This window comes from Cyanistes caeruleus, chromosome 13, assembly GCF_971803275.1.
Source record: "Cyanistes caeruleus chromosome 13, bCyaCae1.hap1.1, whole genome shotgun sequence".
NCBI lineage: Eukaryota > Metazoa > Chordata > Aves > Passeriformes > Paridae > Cyanistes > Cyanistes caeruleus.
Genome location: NC_141713.1, coordinates 19,593,444 through 19,610,418, shown reverse-complemented (window position 1 = coordinate 19,610,418; position 16,975 = coordinate 19,593,444). Strand labels below are relative to the sequence as shown.

General features: G+C 54.9%; 2 protein-coding genes and 1 non-coding gene across 12 annotated transcripts in view; all 3 read right to left on the bottom strand.

Moving 5' to 3' along the window:
* Nucleotides 1-280: 280 nt before the first annotated feature.
* Nucleotides 281-2,868, bottom strand: RPS17 (ribosomal protein S17). Its single transcript, XM_086848867.1, has 5 exons — nucleotides 2,735-2,868; nucleotides 2,389-2,540; nucleotides 1,867-1,972; nucleotides 760-825; nucleotides 281-405 (listed from the first exon to the last, which is right to left on the bottom strand). The coding sequence occupies exons 1-5, from the start codon at nucleotides 2,735-2,737 to the stop codon at nucleotides 325-327; spliced, it is 408 nt and encodes a 135-aa protein (XP_086704993.1). The 5' UTR covers nucleotides 2,738-2,868; the 3' UTR covers nucleotides 281-324.
* Nucleotides 2,122-2,249, bottom strand: LOC111934327 (small nucleolar RNA SNORA71). The gene has a single exon (XR_002867150.1). It is a non-coding gene; the product is annotated as a small nucleolar RNA SNORA71 (small nucleolar RNA).
* A 659-nt stretch (nucleotides 2,869-3,527) lies between the features above and the next one.
* CPEB1 (cytoplasmic polyadenylation element binding protein 1) overlaps nucleotides 3,528-16,975 on the bottom strand; it is a 38,304-nt gene continuing 24,856 nt past the window's right edge. For 5 of the 10 annotated variants that reach the window (XM_023934341.2, XM_023934339.2, XM_023934343.2 and 2 more), the window contains 9 exons: nucleotides 11,905-12,119; nucleotides 10,230-10,479; nucleotides 9,853-9,966; nucleotides 9,633-9,737; nucleotides 8,707-8,843; nucleotides 7,596-7,794; nucleotides 6,025-6,119; nucleotides 5,717-5,797; nucleotides 3,528-5,017 (listed from right to left, as the gene is read on the bottom strand). In XM_023934341.2, coding sequence (XP_023790109.1) covers nucleotides 4,907-5,017; nucleotides 5,717-5,797; nucleotides 6,025-6,119; nucleotides 7,596-7,794; nucleotides 8,707-8,843; nucleotides 9,633-9,737; nucleotides 9,853-9,966; nucleotides 10,230-10,479; nucleotides 11,905-12,119 — 1,307 coding nt within the window. In that variant the 3' untranslated portion in view covers nucleotides 3,528-4,906. The remainder of the gene's footprint in view (nucleotides 5,018-5,716; nucleotides 5,798-6,024; nucleotides 6,120-7,595; nucleotides 7,795-8,706; nucleotides 8,844-9,632; nucleotides 9,738-9,852; nucleotides 9,967-10,229; nucleotides 10,480-11,904; nucleotides 12,120-16,975) is intronic. The other 5 variants (XM_023934342.2, XM_023934340.2, XM_086848864.1 and 2 more) reach the window with 1 other exon arrangement.

Genomic DNA, 16,975 nt, shown 5'->3' with positions numbered 1-16,975 from the left:
CAGCCTAATCCCCAGGCTGTCCACTCAAAGGAAGCACAGGCAAACCTGGGACAGGCTCCCACAAGCTCCAAGGAGTCACCATGGCTGTTCTCTGCCACGGCCCCAACGGCAGGAGAGCCTCTAAAACAGCTTTGCACCTCACACCCCAAACTGCCAGGAAAGAACCCAAAAAGATGCTGGCACACATGAAGGTGTTGAGTCCTCTGTGTGCTCCAATGTACCGCCCCAAGAACCCACCCTCCCTCATCCCTTGGGTGTCTAAAGACCAGGCAGGCTGAGATGGTTTCCTCACGTTTATTGGAAAAGCGACACACAGGGACAGACTCAGAGCGCTCCTCGGGGCGTCTTGAAGTTCATGCCCACTGTGGGCTGTGTCACCTGCAGGTTGGACAAGCTGCCAAAATCCTGGAAAACAGCATGGGAACAACAGGATCAGTCACATCATCCTGCCCACTCTGCAAGGTGTGGGAATATGGTGTGGGCAGCACAAGGGTGGATACAGGTCTCCTAAGGGGAGACCAGTCTGCTCTGGAGATTGACTCCTTGCTAAGGGAATCACCAGAAATGGAGGGCAAGGAACAACCCCACCGTGCTGGTGACAAAGCCCCTATGCCCCTGCCCTTTCAAAAGTCATACATGAATTAATCCTCAGGACCCAGGGCAGAGGGACACATTTGACACCATCCAGCCACTCAGGGCAGCAGGAGCTGTGCCAGGGAAATGCCAGGAGCTGGGCAGGGAACAGCTGTGGCTACTCACCAGGAGCTTCAGCATTTCCTTGGTGTCCGGGTCCACTTCGATGATCTCCTGGTCCAGGGCAGAGACCTGGGGACAGAGGGAAGAGAAAAGGTACAAGTGATAAAGCCCCACAACTACCTGGGTGTCTGCATAGCCACTCCGGTCTCAAACCAGTGCTGTGGGGAACAGTTCCAGCAGCAGAGCCAGGAGCATCCTGATGGAACACAGCTTTCCTGACTGAAGACTGCAAGAGGTCACTAGCAGCAGAGGAAAAAGCTTATTTTATAGCAAATCTTCAGAAACCGAGGCCCAACCTGCTTCAGGCTGAGGCTGCTGAGGAGCTGGCGTTGGACCCTCAACTGCACCAGTGCTGGCAGTGATCAGTGACACTCACAACTGCCTTGTGACACAAATCCACCACAATGCCAACAAAGGCTGTCCCACTTCCAGGACCTGTGCCCTCCTGCTCTTCAATCCCAGAGAAACTTCCTCCAGCCCTGTCCAAACTCTACCTCCGCAGGTTTCCTTCCCCAAGAGCTACGTAACACCAGGACTTTTCTACAAAACCACAAACAGTACAGGTTTGTGTGCTGACACTGCACCAACAGCTGCAGCATGGACACCCCTTCCCTGCTTGGAGTCCCCTCCCTGTAACCCTTCTCTGGTGCCAGCAGAAACCAGCAGCTCTGCCAGGAGCCTCCTGGAAGAGCTGGGAAAGGGGCAAGATGTGCCGTGTCTGAAGGCTACAAGACTGAGGAGAAACAGAACAAGGAAAGGCCTCCTGGACGACCTCACCCAGGTGACAGGTGAGATCCTGACCCCGTTCAGAGGGTTAAGGCAAGAGGGTTTTACCAAATCCCTCCCTCTGAGGAGGGATTTCAGCCACTATGAAATATCCTACTTCCCATCAAATTCTTTTTTCCCCAAGTTTTAAGTTAGAAAACCAAAGCACAAGAAGCCAGCTGCCCTTCCTGTCCCAGGTAACAGCTTTGGAGGGATCAACCCCGGCCCCTTTGATCCAAACCCTCCTCAGCTCGTCCTGGCAGAGGGTTTGTTTTAAAGAAACTTGGGACCGTTTATGGAGATCTGGCGAGGCAGGATGGAGCGATGGGGAAGCTGGAGCCTCACCTCTGGGACGTAGTTGTCCCTCCTCTCCCTCTCCTCCTCCTGCAGTTTGATAGAGATGCCGCGGACAGGGCCCCTCTGGATTCGCTTCATCAGGTGGGTGACATACCTGCAGGGACACGGGGGTGTCCTGAGCTTTCCCAGGGTTCACGTCACCCTTCCCCACACCCCAAATCCTGGAACTACAGCACACCGAGGACAGCTGCCACCATCGACCCCGGCGATATCCCACCACCTCCGGGGACATCGGAGACGAAGTGTCCGACAGCAACAGGGTTTGGGGGAGACAGAGACCCCCCCAAACACGGGAAAACTCTCGCACTGTTCTCCCTGCACTATCAATGACCCGGCCACGGGTGGGACCGTAATCACTTTCGAATGCAGGGGCCAGCAGGAACCCCCAAACCCTGCCCGAATCCCCCAGGACCTTCCAATGCCCAAACCCCCGGGGACACCCCCAGCTGCCCAGAGCCCATCCGGGCCCCCCCGGTACCCAAAGCCCACTCGGGGCCCACAGTCCCTCACCCCGCAATCTTGTTGCGCAGCTTCTTGCTGGGGATGATGGCGATCTCCTCGCACACGCGCTTGTTGGTGTGGAAGTCATTCCCCAGGCGCGTGTAGTACTTCTCGATGATCACCCGCGCCGCTTTCTTCACCGTCTTCGTCCGAACGCGTCCCTAGGCAGGGTGCGCGGGAGGGCCGCCGGTCAGGCTCCGCCGAGCCCAGGCCCAGTCTCCCTGCCCCCAGCCATCCCGGCCCCCGCCGCCCCCCACCGCCCCTCGCCCCGTCCCCTCCGGTCCCCCCAGCCGCTCCCCGCCGCGGGGGCGCGGGCCCGCCCGCGGATGGCGGCGGATGGCGGACCCGCACCCACCATGTCGGCAGCGGCCGCGGAAAGAGAGCGGGAGGAGGACGGCAGGCACCGGAAGGCAGCACGGGCCACCGCGCCCCCTGGCGGCTCGGAGGGCTCCGGCGGGGCCGCGGCCTCAGGCGCTCCGCAGCGCCCCGCGGCCCGGAACAGGATCCGCGGGGAGCGGCCCGGGAAGGGAAGTTCAGATCCCTGCGGTGCCAGCCCCTCCCAGCCCTGCTCGAGAGAGGACACCGAGCAGCCACAAACCCGCACCACCCATGGAAGCGGCAGCAGCCAGGCCCAAAGGAGGAGCGCTGCGTACGAGGCTGCTGCAGAGTTAGCACGGTGGGACCGGGAAGGAGGTTAAAGCCTTCCGTGCTCCAGGGAAACGGGGCACAACAAGGTGTCCGCTGTGTCAGTCCTAACTCAGCCCTCCCCAGCCCCAGAGGAGCCCTGGGGTCCCCTCTCCCCTCAGAGTCCTGCAGGAGCAGCACCTGCACTGCCACAGTAGGAGAACACAGGGCAACACCGGCTCCTCTCCGATCAGCCTCATCAACTTTTGCTGCAATTAGGGGAGCTCCAGCTGGAGTCTAGGGGCCTGCAGGGACCTCGGAGAAGCAGGACCTAAAAATGCATTGCCCAGCAGGTAGAGCTCCCTCCCAACCGAGTTACCCACTGACAGTATCCATAACTCATAGCTCCATCCATCCCTCCCCCCAAACCACATCCACATCTTCCTCCTACACCTCCGGGAAGTGACACCAGAGCCCCTCCAAGCTGCAGAGAGCTCCCACGAAGCACACAAGGCACAAGAAAGTTGGGTTTTTTTTGCTGCAACGTGTTTATTATGTGCCAAAAACTACACCACAGCTTACTCCACACGTCTGTAGGAGAGTGCAGTCTTGCCTGCATATACTACAATGAGGTAGAGACTTCACACACAGCTTCACAAAACCCCACAAAGAGCAGCTGGGATATGCAACAATGCAACATCAGCTCAGCAGTAAAGGAAAAAAAAAAACAAAACATAGTAAAGAGGGAGAAATTATGACACTGGTTCTTTGGCACACAGCTTCCAATAGAGGGGGAAGTAACAAAATAATAATGGATCAGCATAATTAAGGTCTCAAATCCCAGCAGCAGCATTTCAGTCGACTGCACTGATACTCCAAACATCTCGCGAAGGAAAGGAAAATTACTTGTCCCCTCTAAGAGAAAGGGCTCCCAGGAACCTTCATCGTCCACCAAACGCAGCCCTTTTTTAGCTTGTTACAAAAGAAAAGGTAAGTCCTGTGACTTCGTGTGATTAAAAACCTCTATCAACCCCCCATAAGTGCAACTTAAAAAAGTGCAACAAACTATTTAAAACTATATACAGCAGCTCAAAGATCCTCATCCCGTCCAGTTTCAAATCCAAAAACAAAAACAAAGCCCGGCCTGTCCCGTTGCAAACCCCTGGATTTACAACGTCCTGCCAGCAGCCCCCAGACACAAATTGCAATAATGTTAAAAGCTGCCAGGAAAAGAAAAGAATCTCTCATTTCAAACGACTTAAAAACTGTTTTTAAGAGTGTAAAAAGGAACTCGTAAAAACCCTCGAGCGTAAAATATGAAATATGATTTGGTTTAAATGAAGAGCAAAGTCTCCTTGTTGTTACAGTAAAAAACGCCAGCTGAACACCCAGGTCACATCATCCAGGTGGGGGTAAATGAATGGAAAGGCACTGTATGGCAACGGCAAAACAATGACCAATGAGACCTGCGCTCTCTCCACCAGTATTGCAAGGAATGTAAAAAAGCGCCTTTAAAAAATAAAAAAACCAGGGCGGAGGCGCCTGTGGCGACGCCTCCGCGACACATGGCCCTTGGTTGGTTGGGTTTATCCGTTTTCAATTTTTGCTTCTCATCAGCAAACCAGGAACCAAAGTCTGGGAACTGCAGAATGGCTTGAGGGGCACTCCCCCCCTCAAAACACCCTCAAACAAACCCCAACAAAACTCACTGTGCATTAGTGCAGAAACAAAAAGACCAGCAAGTGCAAACATGAATGTAAGATTTTTGTTTTTTCCCCGTCAGTCCTCAGGAAGAACGTTCCCAGCCGGGCCTGGCTCCGGCAGGCGCTGCTGCGCTCTCCTCGTGGCAGCTTCTCCCAGGACTCTGCCCGCGCCCGCGGCAGCCCCGCACCCCGGCGGCCCCTTAGCTGGAGTCCCGGTTCTTCTGGTTGCGCATCAGCGGGCGGTGGTGGCGCAGGACCTCCATGGAGTGCTGCCAGTGCCAGCACGAGCGGCAAAAGTACTTGAAGCAGATCTGTGGGCAGAGCACAGGGGCAGCACTGGGGTGTCTCCAGCAGCAAAGAACCCGCAGAGCCGCTCCTCCCCTTGCTCCCTGCCCTGTTTCACAGCACCCACCGGCACGGCAGATCCATGGGCTGGAGACAGGGAATGCCAGCCACACTGTGGAGGGCCTGCTATGCCCAGCTTCCATCTTTTGAACAGGTTTGAGAATCGGGGCTTGGGCACTGGGGCAGCAGCTGGGCTCTCCCATCACTCCATGGCATTCCTGCCTCCTGCTCATATCCCATCCCAGCTCCGCAGGAAGCTGCCAGAGCCCAGCCAAGCTCCTTCGCCTGCAGCAATGTGATGTCAGCCAGAGCTCCCTGTGCCTCAGGGGGATGCACCCTGACCCCAGATCATCGGCCCACAGAGCAGCAGCCTCCCTCCCCTCAGGGGCACCAGTCACTCCCACTCTAGGTCCCAGTGCTGGCACAGCACCAGCAAACTGCAGCACCCCAGCCTCAAAGCTGGGTGGACATTGCCTGCCTGGGCCTCCTCGCAAGTACCAGAGTTGCCCTCCCCAGGAAGGCTGCACCTCCTCCAAAGCAAGGCCACCCTCCCAGCTGAGCCCCATCTTCCCCACTGGGCAAGAGCCAGGGTATTTATCCCCAAAACCAGGGACAGACCCCTCCTGGAGGAAACCCCTGAGCACAGGCTGCAGAAGTGGCCTTACCTGGTCTCTGCAGAAGAATGGGCCAGGCTGGGCATTGCACACCTGGCACATGGAGTCCTCCAGGTATGGGTCGATCTGAACCTGCAGGAGAATGAGGCAGTGGCATGGAGCAGCACCAGGGTGACTGCCCTGTCCCTTGGTACCTCCAATCCATCCCCAGCAGCACCCCTGGGGCTGGCAGAGCAACAGTCCCACTTCCTGCTGCTTGAGCAGGAATATGGGGCAGGCTCCATGCACACTGCTGCTCCCAGCAGCACCACATCTATCACACAGACCCCTCAATGGGCTGTCCCACCAGCCCCACTCACCTTCTTGGTAAACTTGGTGGTTTTGATCTCCACAAATGCAGCAGTCACAGCCTTCAGGTAACTGCGCTGGTTGTTGAAGGTGACACGGCCTGACCCTGGAATAAGCCAGACCACAGCTGTTAGAGAGGAACAGCAGAGATCAAGAGGGAACCCACTGTCAGCACCACCCCTTCCCTGGTGCCACTCAGACAGGGAAACAGTTTTGACAGGGAGATGGTATCCAGGGCCTAGGGGATCCTCCTGCCTCCTCCAGGCACCACATTCCCAGGAGCAGCAGGAGAGCTTCACACTACACCTGATACACACCAGTGCTGAGACAGCTCAGCAGCTTTTATTCCCAGCCTCCCCCTCACTCCAGAGCCTTGTGTTTTGCAGCCTCATTGCTAGTCAGCAGCATTCCAGCACCACTTGCTTCTAGCTAAGGTCTGTTAAGCTCCAGGACTGACACTGGCAGATCCCTACAGCTCAGCCACAGGATGAAGTGCCACCCAAAACCCATCCATTCCCCTCCCAAAGCATTGCACAGGACACAAGCAGGAGGGCCTGGATCCAGCCTGGAGTTACAGGAGATGCCCTCAGTCAGCACAACCAACCAGGGCACAGCTTAGTTACCAAAACTGAGCTCTGACTGCTGCAACTATCGGACAGCTCCAAGGGTGGAAGTGCCACTGAGCTGCTGGGAGATGGATCTTGCCTACTTGGAGCAACCTGGGCTCTGCATGAACCACAGGAGGTTGGGGTCACGCACTGGGACCTCACAGGGAGGTTCTGAAACACCTCATCCACAGTCACACTGAGAATCTGCCTGAAGTCTCATACTCCCTTCCATTCCCACCCTCCTTGAGACTGTCCCCATAGAGGCACTTCAGCACCTCATGCACATCCTAAACCTGAGCCTTGCCCAGAAAAGCCTGACTGCTATCCAAGGACATTGACCAAGCACTGACAACTCTGCACTACCAAGCTTTGACACTGTTACTGCCCAGCAACACCAGGAGATACATGCTCTCTGAAAATTTATGACTTGCTGCAGCCTGAGTCTGGAAAGCTGGTCCTCAGGCACAGGCTGTGGGTTTTTTCCAACAGAGCAGCCACCTCAGTGCTGTCTCCTGGCCCATCCGGCCTCCAGGAAGGTTCACAGGTCATGACACACCATGTTTCAGCTCTGGTGACAACAGCCCAAGAATGGGTTAAGACCCACAGCTGTCTCTGCCCTGGGAATGGAAAAGCAGCTACAGCAGCATCCAACAACCACTAACAGCATTGAACAAGGACAGAGAAACCTTCAGCAATGCCTAAAGGCATATTTGAAACTTTAGGCTGCTCTGAAATGATCCAGGACTTTCCAATTCCCAGGCACATCAGCTCTATCAGCCCAGCCTAAGGCTGGTCTTGCCTCCCCCCAAGGCCAGGAGATGAGAAGCACAGACTGTAGAAGAGGTTGGACAGCATCTGCTCTCTGAGCCTGGCACCTGGGCAGACTTCCAACAGAAGGACAAGCCAAGGGCACACTGCAGCCTCCTCACCACACGTCAGGGGTGACCACCAATCCCAGTGGAATCATCACTTACCTATGGGATACTTGTGCTTGTCGGTGTCGATGCCAGCATAGACCACCCCTCCAAACAGGTCGTACATGACGGCTGCCAGGGCCTCTGCATTCAGCATCCCATGCAGGGCCCCCACAAACACCGTCTTGCTGGGGTCCAGCCGCTGCGAGGGGCTGCGCACAAAGTTGCTGTCGGCCAGCACCCATGGGATCACCTGCACCTGAAACCAGGAGCACCCCTGAACCTCAGACTTCAACCCTAAGCTGCAAACATCATTTGTTATCTATTGCTGCTCAGGGTCCACATCCATCTAGAGCTCCAGACACCTCCAAGAAAACCCACAAGGGGACAAAACCAACTGTGCTTCCAGCTGAACTGGAACCCAAGTCAGCAGTTCCTTATGGGTGGCAGCCAATCCACATCCCTCCAACCTGTGTTTATGGCCCAGTCAGGTACCTCCCAGCACAGGAGCCTGATGTTGGAGGGGACCAGTGGAATAACCACCCACTGCCAGCTCCATGAGGAGCATCCATCTGCTCTGCAGCTGATTGAAGGCTCTGGAGTCTAGAGCACAATTTGTGCCTGTCTAGATTAAGAGCTGCATCTCCATCTTTAACTTCCTGAACTCAGGCACTTGTCTGTGATCTGAGGTCTCCCCTTTCCCGTAAGCCCAAGCTAAGCCCCTGGCAGCCCCAGCACCCCCAAAGCACAGGTCAGCCAGCCAAGGCCATGCTGGGGAGTGGCCTGGGATACAAAATATCTGACAGCTGAGCACGAGTCATTTGTTCTGCAAGCAGAGGGGGCCTGACAATGCACCTGAGGGATCCCAGTCTATCTCTGCAAGCAAAGGCATGATGGAAGCAGCACAGAGCAGTCAAATCCCTGTTTCCATGCTCTGTCCAAGCTAACTGAAGCCTGGAGGCAGGGTCTGCCACCAACCCAGGAGCTCCAGGTTGGTTTGACATAAGCTGTTATGAGGGACACAAACACTGAGCTGACACATCCCTACCACAGGCACAGAGCAGTCAAAGCCAGAAGCCAGCTGCCATTCCAGCCCCGCTTTCCCCTCCTCCAGCCATGTCCCTCTGCATCCCCTGCTGCCATGTCAGGCTGCTCTCACAGCTCTGCTCACCTCTTTGCAGCGCATCCTGCGGCTGGACATCTTGAAGTAGTACTCACTGAGCCCGTCGGGGCTCAGCAGGTCCTGGGAGCAGGCCTGGAGCAGCGCACGCACCGACTTCTCTGACTCAAACACCAGGTAGACATATCCTTTTGGAAGGGAAAGAAGCAGCTGTTAGAGCAGTGCTGGAGGAGGAACAGATCATCCCAATTTGCAGACATCCTCAAAAATCACCCTTGGGTGCCACCTGAAGTATCTGTGTGGTAGCTCTTGCTGCTCCCAGCAGACTCTTACATTTAAGCCAAGCTAGGATGAGCCCAAACCTGGGATGAGCACAGCACGAGGGGCAGGATGCCCAGGTCCAGGGCCACGTGGGCCACTGTTTGTCATCCATAAACCACACCTGGACATGCCAGGTGGGCACCACCAGCCTGGCCACAACAAGGTCTCCAGAAAAACAGACCCTGCTTCGCATATTTAGGATGGCCTGGCTCAAATACAGTCCAGGGTTTTAAAGTCCATTCCATGGATGCCAGTGCTCTACCTCACATTGCTCTGGTGACTGAATGAGGCTATCAAGCACTACAGGGCCTCCAAACCTGCCACTTCCTACCCTGTAACAATATGCCACAGCCCAGCTGTACATACTGGCAGTGGGATCAGCAGCTGTTCCAGAGCCACAGCCCTACACAGGGCTCCAGAAACACCCAGAGAAGGTTCCCCCAGCCCACAGTTCTGCCCCAACCCTGCTACAGATGGAAGAGGATGCTGGGTTTGGGGTACCAGTGCTCTGCAGCCCAGGTGCAGACCCAAGTGAGGGCAGGACATTACCCCAGGTGCTCTGTACCATCCAGTTACCAGCATGCAGCTGTACCATCCCAGCATCCGTGCTGTAATATAGCATGGGAAAAAAGTAACCCTACCGTGTTCGCTATTACCTTTAGGCATATTACCTTTGGGAGGACAGCGTGGGTGTTTGCCATCCTTACCGGGCCACTCCACACTCAGGGAGCCAAAAACACGGAAAGTGTTGATCAGCCCAGCTACAGACAGGAGGAGAAACGTCAGTGTCCCCTCCAAAAAGCTCCATCCTGCACCCTCCCCCAAGGTCAACACCCAACGCCCTGACATGAGGCCTCAGTTCCCAGGTGTGCTCACCTTCTGTAATGTCCCACGGGACTCCTCCCAGGAACACTTTGCAGGAGTAGACAGGGTTCTTGTAGTTTCGGGGAGGCAGCTGCCCGCTCCAGGTGCAGGTTGCTTCATTCACAGCTTGGAGAAGACACCAGTAATACTCATTAAAAAATAATTTCTTTCCCACTCTCCCACAGGCCTCCCCATATTCCTCAACTACAGGCTGAGCAGAGCTGCACAGCCACAGGCAGCTAACCCTGACCCACCTGCTCTCCCAGCAGGTAGAGCCAGAGTCAGCCTTGGGCTTGGAGCAAGCTCTACTCTCAGACAGTGTCTGCACAGAGGCCACCTGCTCTCCTCCCAAGTGTGGGACCACCCGCTGGACCCCCCTCCCAACTCACCTGCTGCCTGCCGATGCAGCCGGGCTTCTCTCTCAATACTGAAGGGGTCTTCTGGAGAGTCCAGAAGATCCCAGGAAGGCCACGCAGATGCTCCAGGCCATCTTTTGGATGCACTGGCCGGGGAGGAAGTTACTGCAGCCAGGGCAGCCTGATCTTGATCCAGCTGGGACCCCACTCCCATCTTCAAGGGGTCTCTTGACACCCCACTGAGAGGCAGGAAGGGCAGAGGAGGGGATATGCGAAGGCTTGACTGCAAGAGAAAAACCACATTGGAAATCCAGCTCTGAGTAAAAGCACACAGTGCCAGGGGTGAGTGTGATACATGGGGGCCCTAGCCTTGCTCATGGCAGTAAAGAGAGCTCTCAGGGATCTCTTGAGACCTGGCAGAGGCAAGAAAGCAGCGACCCCAACTCATCCCAGCACCTAGAAAAGCCCTGGGCCATTCTCCACTGAACCCATGCCCATGATTAGCAGCAGGGATCTTTAAACAGGAGGCTCTTCAAACCACCAAGCCAACATTTACCTCTGGCTGTAATGGCCTCAAGAAGAACTGGGAATCCTAGGAGAAGCCTGACACTGTGCTGTACCTGCAGTGGGCAGGGCTTGTTGGAAGTGCCCATGGGCTCTGCAGGCACTCATCCTCTTGGCCCAGCTCCAGAGCTGCCTGACCAGGGAATGGGCACCATTGGCCACAGCCCCTTCCAGGGCAGGAAGAAGGAAAGCTCAGATCACTGGAACAGCAGAAGCAAGGTGCTGCACAGCTCAGTGCCAGCTGCACTGCTGATCTGTCCCTGTGCTGCCAGCCCTGCCCTTCACAAACAAGGCCAGCACAGAGCCCTGTGCCCTGCACCACCTGCCACCATCCCTGCCTGGGTGCTGCAGCCACTCACATCCTGATTCTCCACAGTGGATCACAGCAGAATCAACCTCACATCCAGCCAGCTCTGTCCTTCACACCCACCCAAACAGAGGGGTCAGGGCCACGGTGACACCACAGCAGAGCCCAGAGCAGCTCCTGGCTTTATTCTCCTGTGTGTCACGGCCAGATCATGCAGCAGCATTCCAGAGCTGGCTGGAGCCAGGCTGTCCTGCTGGCACCCAGAGCTGCCACTTGCACCCACCACAGACCCATCAGAGCACACTGGGGCAGCCAGGCAGACACCCACTTGCTCCCTTTCAAGTTTAGCTGTGCTTTAGGGAACAGGAGCAGGCTAGACCCAGTTTGCTCTATAAGAAACCACCCTGAGATGGAGAAGTGCAGTCAGCAAATAGGAAGAGCAATGAAAGGCAAGGACAGGAGCTCCTGAGAAATCCAGGCTGGATCAGCCACCTCCCTGCTGGAATCAGGGCACAGATACCACCACCCTGCCACACATCAGCTCAAGCACCAAAAATCCCTCTGGGAGCTACTGTAACTCAGTAGGGCTGCAAGCACAGACCCAAAAGGTCAAAATGTTAGCTTAGAAGAAAAAAAACACATGAGGCTACTGCTGACTTGTGCTCAAGGACTGCATGAGCAGCCTTTCTCCCAAACCCTGGGCTGTGCCAGTGTGTGCACAAGAGCTCCTCCCAGCATTCCCTCCCCTTCCTGAGCAGGCAGGGCTCTGGGTGGCAGCTCCACTCAGCTATTCTGTGCCCCCCAAAAACACAGTAAGACCCCAGGACCCAAACTTACAATCAAGTCTGAGAGGTGGTCAGAACCAGAGCTGAACCCACTGGTGTCCGAGTCCGAGGGGCTGCTGGAGCGGGAGTCCAGGAGGGAGCGGGAGTTCCTCAGCGACGGCGTGGGAAACTTTTCTGGCAGGTCTGAACCAATGGGGTCTAAAGGCAGAAAACCCAGCGGGGGCTTGCTCAGGACGTTCCCAAGAGGGTTACTCAGCATGCTGAGAACTGCAACAGAGAGGGACAGAGTCTGTCAGGGCTGCAGCTCAACACTGCTCCTTCCACCTGGCTCCTGTGGCCCAGGAGGACACCGGGCTCCCACCAGCCCACAGATAGCATGTCTGGGAGGTGGTACCTCTGGTGTTTGCCATCAGTTGGGCCATGGTGCTGCACAGAACCCAGAGCAGCCTGGTGTTGCTGACAAACAAAGGTGGGTTATGAGGCAGACTGACCAGGAGAACACACTTCATCTGGGACGAGTTCAGAGATCCTACATCCCAGGTTACAGACCTCAGTGTTCTGGGACAGGGCCCTCTACACAGTCCATGCCATTCTCTGACACTTGTCCTGGAGCAAGCTGGGGCTTGGGGCAGGGGGGCACAGCTCCCCAGGGATGGGGGCACACACCAGTGGCAGGCACACCTGGCCCACCAGCAGGAATTTTCAGGCCCACTGAAAATTGACAGTGCTCATATTATCATGACACTGCTCACATTACCCCTGCCAGGAGCCAGCTGTGGGCAGCCTGGGCTGCTGACAGAGAAGGCTTTGCTGCCCCTGGTGTGTATTCACAGCAAGTCTGCCTGGTCAGGCCTCTGCCCCAGAGCCTGCAGATGAGGATGTGTCAGACTGCTTCCCTCAAGCTGCAGATTTTACTCCCACCGAGGAGATGAGGAGAATCCAGGAAAACACCTCCCTACAAAGAGAGCTGCTTCTGAGCAGAGGTCCAGGCCATCCAAAGGTCATAAAGTCACATCCTGGTCAGTGATGTGGGGGCAGCTGCCACCCACAAGGAGAGGGAATGTAGGGCAGGGATCCCACAGGGGCACAACACCAGCCAGCCTATTCAAAAAGAGCAAGTCTCAGCAAGCTGAATGTGTACCCAAACCAAGTGAAAAGAGCAAAGCATTCAGAAATGGTTTTAATTATTCACAGGCTGCAAAACAAGGCAGCTTGCCCTGAAGCTTTCTGTCTTCAGCAAGGCAAAATTGGGATCCACTCAAGATCCTCCAAGCCTCACCTGATCTCAGCAAGCTGAACCACAAGGTTTTAACCCAGATTTTCAGCAGCTCCTACGCAGATGAGGATTAATAATCCAAACCAGCAGCCAAACCAGGAGAGCACCAACACCATTGTGCTCGAGTACACCACGGTCAGACACTAGGACAGCATGGTGTCAGTGCCAGGGAGAGCTGCTGAGCACCACGGAGGCGAGATGCTGAGCTGTACCTATCCCAAGCTGCATTATCCAATGGCACACCTGCAGGGAAGCCAGCATTTTCAGTCCCACACCTGGGGAAAAACCTCACCACCCCAATCTATGAAGTCACACAGGTATAGGTGGGTCCTTTACTTGAAGCATCTCCCTCAACTCAAAGCAGAGCCATCAGCAACAGTCACAATATCTTCCCACATTTGCAGAGCCTTATCCTTGTGAAATTCCCCTGTTTTGGCTGCATCATGGAACTAGGAACTCACCTCTGACCACACTGAGAAGGGGACCTTCTGCCCCTTTGCTCTCCTGGACAGGCAGCACCTGTGCTCAAACCCAGCCCTGCAGCCACAGGAAAATACTGGCCAGCCCAGCAGTCCTTACCTGGGCAGAGCCCGGGCAGCAGCAGCCTTGGGACCGAGGCAATGTGACACAGCCAGGGAGGAGATGCTCCCTCCTAGTCACAGCTCCAAGCAGGGCACAGCATCTCTCAGCCCCGGCAAGCCGCACTCGCTGCTCTGCCGACTTCTCTGAAGCCACGTGATGTGTTTAAAAATACAGCCGGCGTATTGTTCTGGGGAGACAGCTGAATCTGTCCAACAGGCTCCAAAATCTGATTAGTCACTAAACAGCACAAGAGGCAAAGCAAAGCAGCTGATCCCACAGCCCAAGTCTTGCTGCCAAACGAACACTCCCGCGCTGACACCCTCCTCGTTCCACAGCCAGCGAGGACCGTGGGTTTGGAACGCTGGCAGCCCTACGCTGACCCTAGCTGCACAGCATTCCAGAGACGTGGAGCAGCTCATGCCAGGCAGACTGCTACCAGATAATGCTGCCCTGCCCTGCATCTCCTGGTTGGCAGAGATGTAGAACCAGAACTCCATTTAGGATGCCACAGCAAGGGTTTGAGGCTCATCAGGAGCTTCCAGTGGCATTACAGGGTCCAGGTACTCTGCCCCATTTATGTTATCCTCATCTCTGCCACCACATACACATTTCTCCCAGGATTTCTCAGCTCTCACAGCAGCTACAAAACCAGTAAGACCAGTATAAGTACACTGAAGTGGCAGGATTACTGGCCCTTAAAAGGTTCTACTGTCTGGGCATTTACCACCGCATAAAATCCTGCCAGCTTCAACTGCCCCAATCCTAACCTCATGTCCTGGAAGTGCTGACATCCTGCTGTTAACATGGATAGATTCTATCCAGTCCAGCAGTTTTGACAGCTCTGCACCGGCAGCACTTGGTTACACACTCTGCAGGACAAACTGAGCTCGTGGGAGACCCCACACCAGCCCAGTGGACCTGACTCGGATTCACCTGGTACCCACAGCCACTCACAGGGACGTTGGGATGAAAAGCCATGAGCCAAACTCAGCATTTCCACTTTTATCCTTGCTCAGTGACCAGGCTGTGTGCCCTAACACCAGTCTGTGCAGGTAGCCTAGGAAATACCTGCATGAGACACTCAGATCTTATTCCTCAGCACCATCCCAAAGGCATCCTGCTCTAACTCCCTACTCCAGCCCACCAAACCCCTCCTGAGGAATGGGGCACAAGAGCCCAACACAGCCTGCCCACCTAAAAAAAGCCTTCAAAGCATTGGGGCCACACTTGTTGGGGAGCTGACCTTGTCTCCCCTTCCAAGTACACAGCTCTTGTAAGGGAAAAAAAAAAAAATCACTCCCAACACACGTGCAAGATGCATCAGCAATTCCTGGAGTCAAGAGCATCCCTGCAAGTCCCAAAGTGAAAAAGTAAATACCATGGAACTTCTCAGGGTAAGAAAAGAACATGAGTGCAAAGAAATGTTTTTCACACCTAGAGGGGAAATTTTAACTCAGGGGTCAATGTGGCTCCCATTCATCACTCACACAGCAGCAAGAGCTTCTGGAACTTTTCCTGCCTCTGCTCAATGCAGCAAGGGAAGCACATGGCAATGCTCCTCTGCAGGGGACAACAGAAAAGGAGCTTTTAATAGAATCTGGGCACTGACTTTTGACTCACTGCTGCAGCTCTAATGCCTGATGCAGAGCCAGCACGCTCTGCTCCATCTCTGGGCATGCCAGCCCAGCACTGGCAGGTTTGAGCTCTGTAGAACAGCCCTGACACCACATGACACTGCCTGGCCCTGGCCACACAGGCCATTCCCTGGAGAAGGAGCATTTTTCAAACTACTCCTCTTCCTTAGCTGAGCTTTCCCTAGTGACTGCTGTTTGGATACCATTACTCCTGCATCACCCCAAGGCCCCTAAAGCTCAGGGGAGCGCTCTCAAGACTCTCAGACCCATCACAGAAACCCAGACACCTGACAGAAACAAGCAACTACACTGAGCCCACAGTGGCAGCTTCAACTCTTGAAGTCAACTCTACCTGTAGACCCCAAATTATCCTTCAAATCCCATTACCAGCCACTGAACATGAGTTTACCCCATCTCAAGCAGATTGCTCCACCAGCACAAGATGCAATTCAGAGCATACTCTGGGAAGGTGTCCCAACAGCAAGATGCAAAATCCAAGCACTAAGAACAACTTTTACTATTCCATCCACTTGTCAAGACATGCAATTTAAGATCTCCAGCACCTGCCCAGGACCTTGGAGCACACAGTTCTTCACTGCATGCTGTAATTTACAGCCATTTGATATTTAGACCTTCCTGGTAGCTTTGCCCATGCCCATTCTGAAAGAGATGAATGCAAAGATGAGCCCCAAGGATTGCTGGTGCTAGCAGCTCAGGGAAAGAAAGGCTCTGGGAAAATAAACACTATGTGATAACAAATGACAGTTCATTGTCTTGGATAACAGCTTGAGAGCAACAGGATCATTTAGGTGAAGGAAAAGACCTCCAAAATAGAGTTCAACCTTTGACCAATCACCACCTTGCCAGCTGGACCGGAGCACAAGTGCCACATCCTGATATTTCACATGGAGCATCCACTGAGTTTACACCTGACAGAGCTGACCAGAACCTCAGTCACCTCCACAGTGCCCTTTGAACAAAATGCTTGGTCTCAGCTCTCTGGGAGACCACCCAGCCAGCAGCACATACTATGAGAGCTGATGCTTTTCACTCCCTGGTGCATCACTTTAGTCAAATTATCCATAAACTGGATATAACTAGTAACTTTTTCCCAGAGCAAAAATCCCTCTTATCCAGCAGCTGCCCAGGTCCTGCCACTCAAGTTCTTTCTCCACGCTCTGAGCATCAGTGAGAGCTCCCCCATGGCTGAGAACAGCATGTGCCACACCCCTCAGAGTCTGGAGACAGATGGAGAGTGGGCCAAGAAGCCCTGTTGCAGGAGCAGTTTGCCAGGGCTAGTCCTTGAGCTGCCAGCCGTGTCTGGCACCCACAGACTGCACACGGGCAGCTTGACACCGCACTGGCTGTGGCCCCAGGGCCAGGGGAGCAGATGCTCTTTTAGAAGTTATGTTCTGGAGATGTGTTCCAGCCTTTAGAAACTCACTGCAGGGCTGGAAAAAGACTACTTTGAAGAGTCAAGGACTTGTCTGAGCAAGGCCTTTGGAGGGTCACCTCTGCAGGCAGGCACCCCCATCGAGGTAGGCAGAGGGACATTGCTTAGTACAAGAAGGACAGCAAGTTGTCAAGACCCACCCCCCTGCATCCACCACATGCTAGAAATCCACCTTTCT

What these genes read in the sequence shown, in the direction of transcription:
- RPS17 (XM_086848867.1), bottom strand. An exon ending in CTGCGCAACAAGATTGCGGG is followed by an intron (nt 1,973 to 2,388) that starts GTGAGGGACTGT and finishes GTGTCCCTGCAG; the next exon opens with GTATGTCACCCACCTGATGA. An exon ending in AGGAAATGCTGAAGCTCCTG is followed by an intron (nt 406 to 759) that starts GTGAGTAGCCAC and finishes GCTGTTTTCCAG; the next exon opens with GATTTTGGCAGCTTGTCCAA.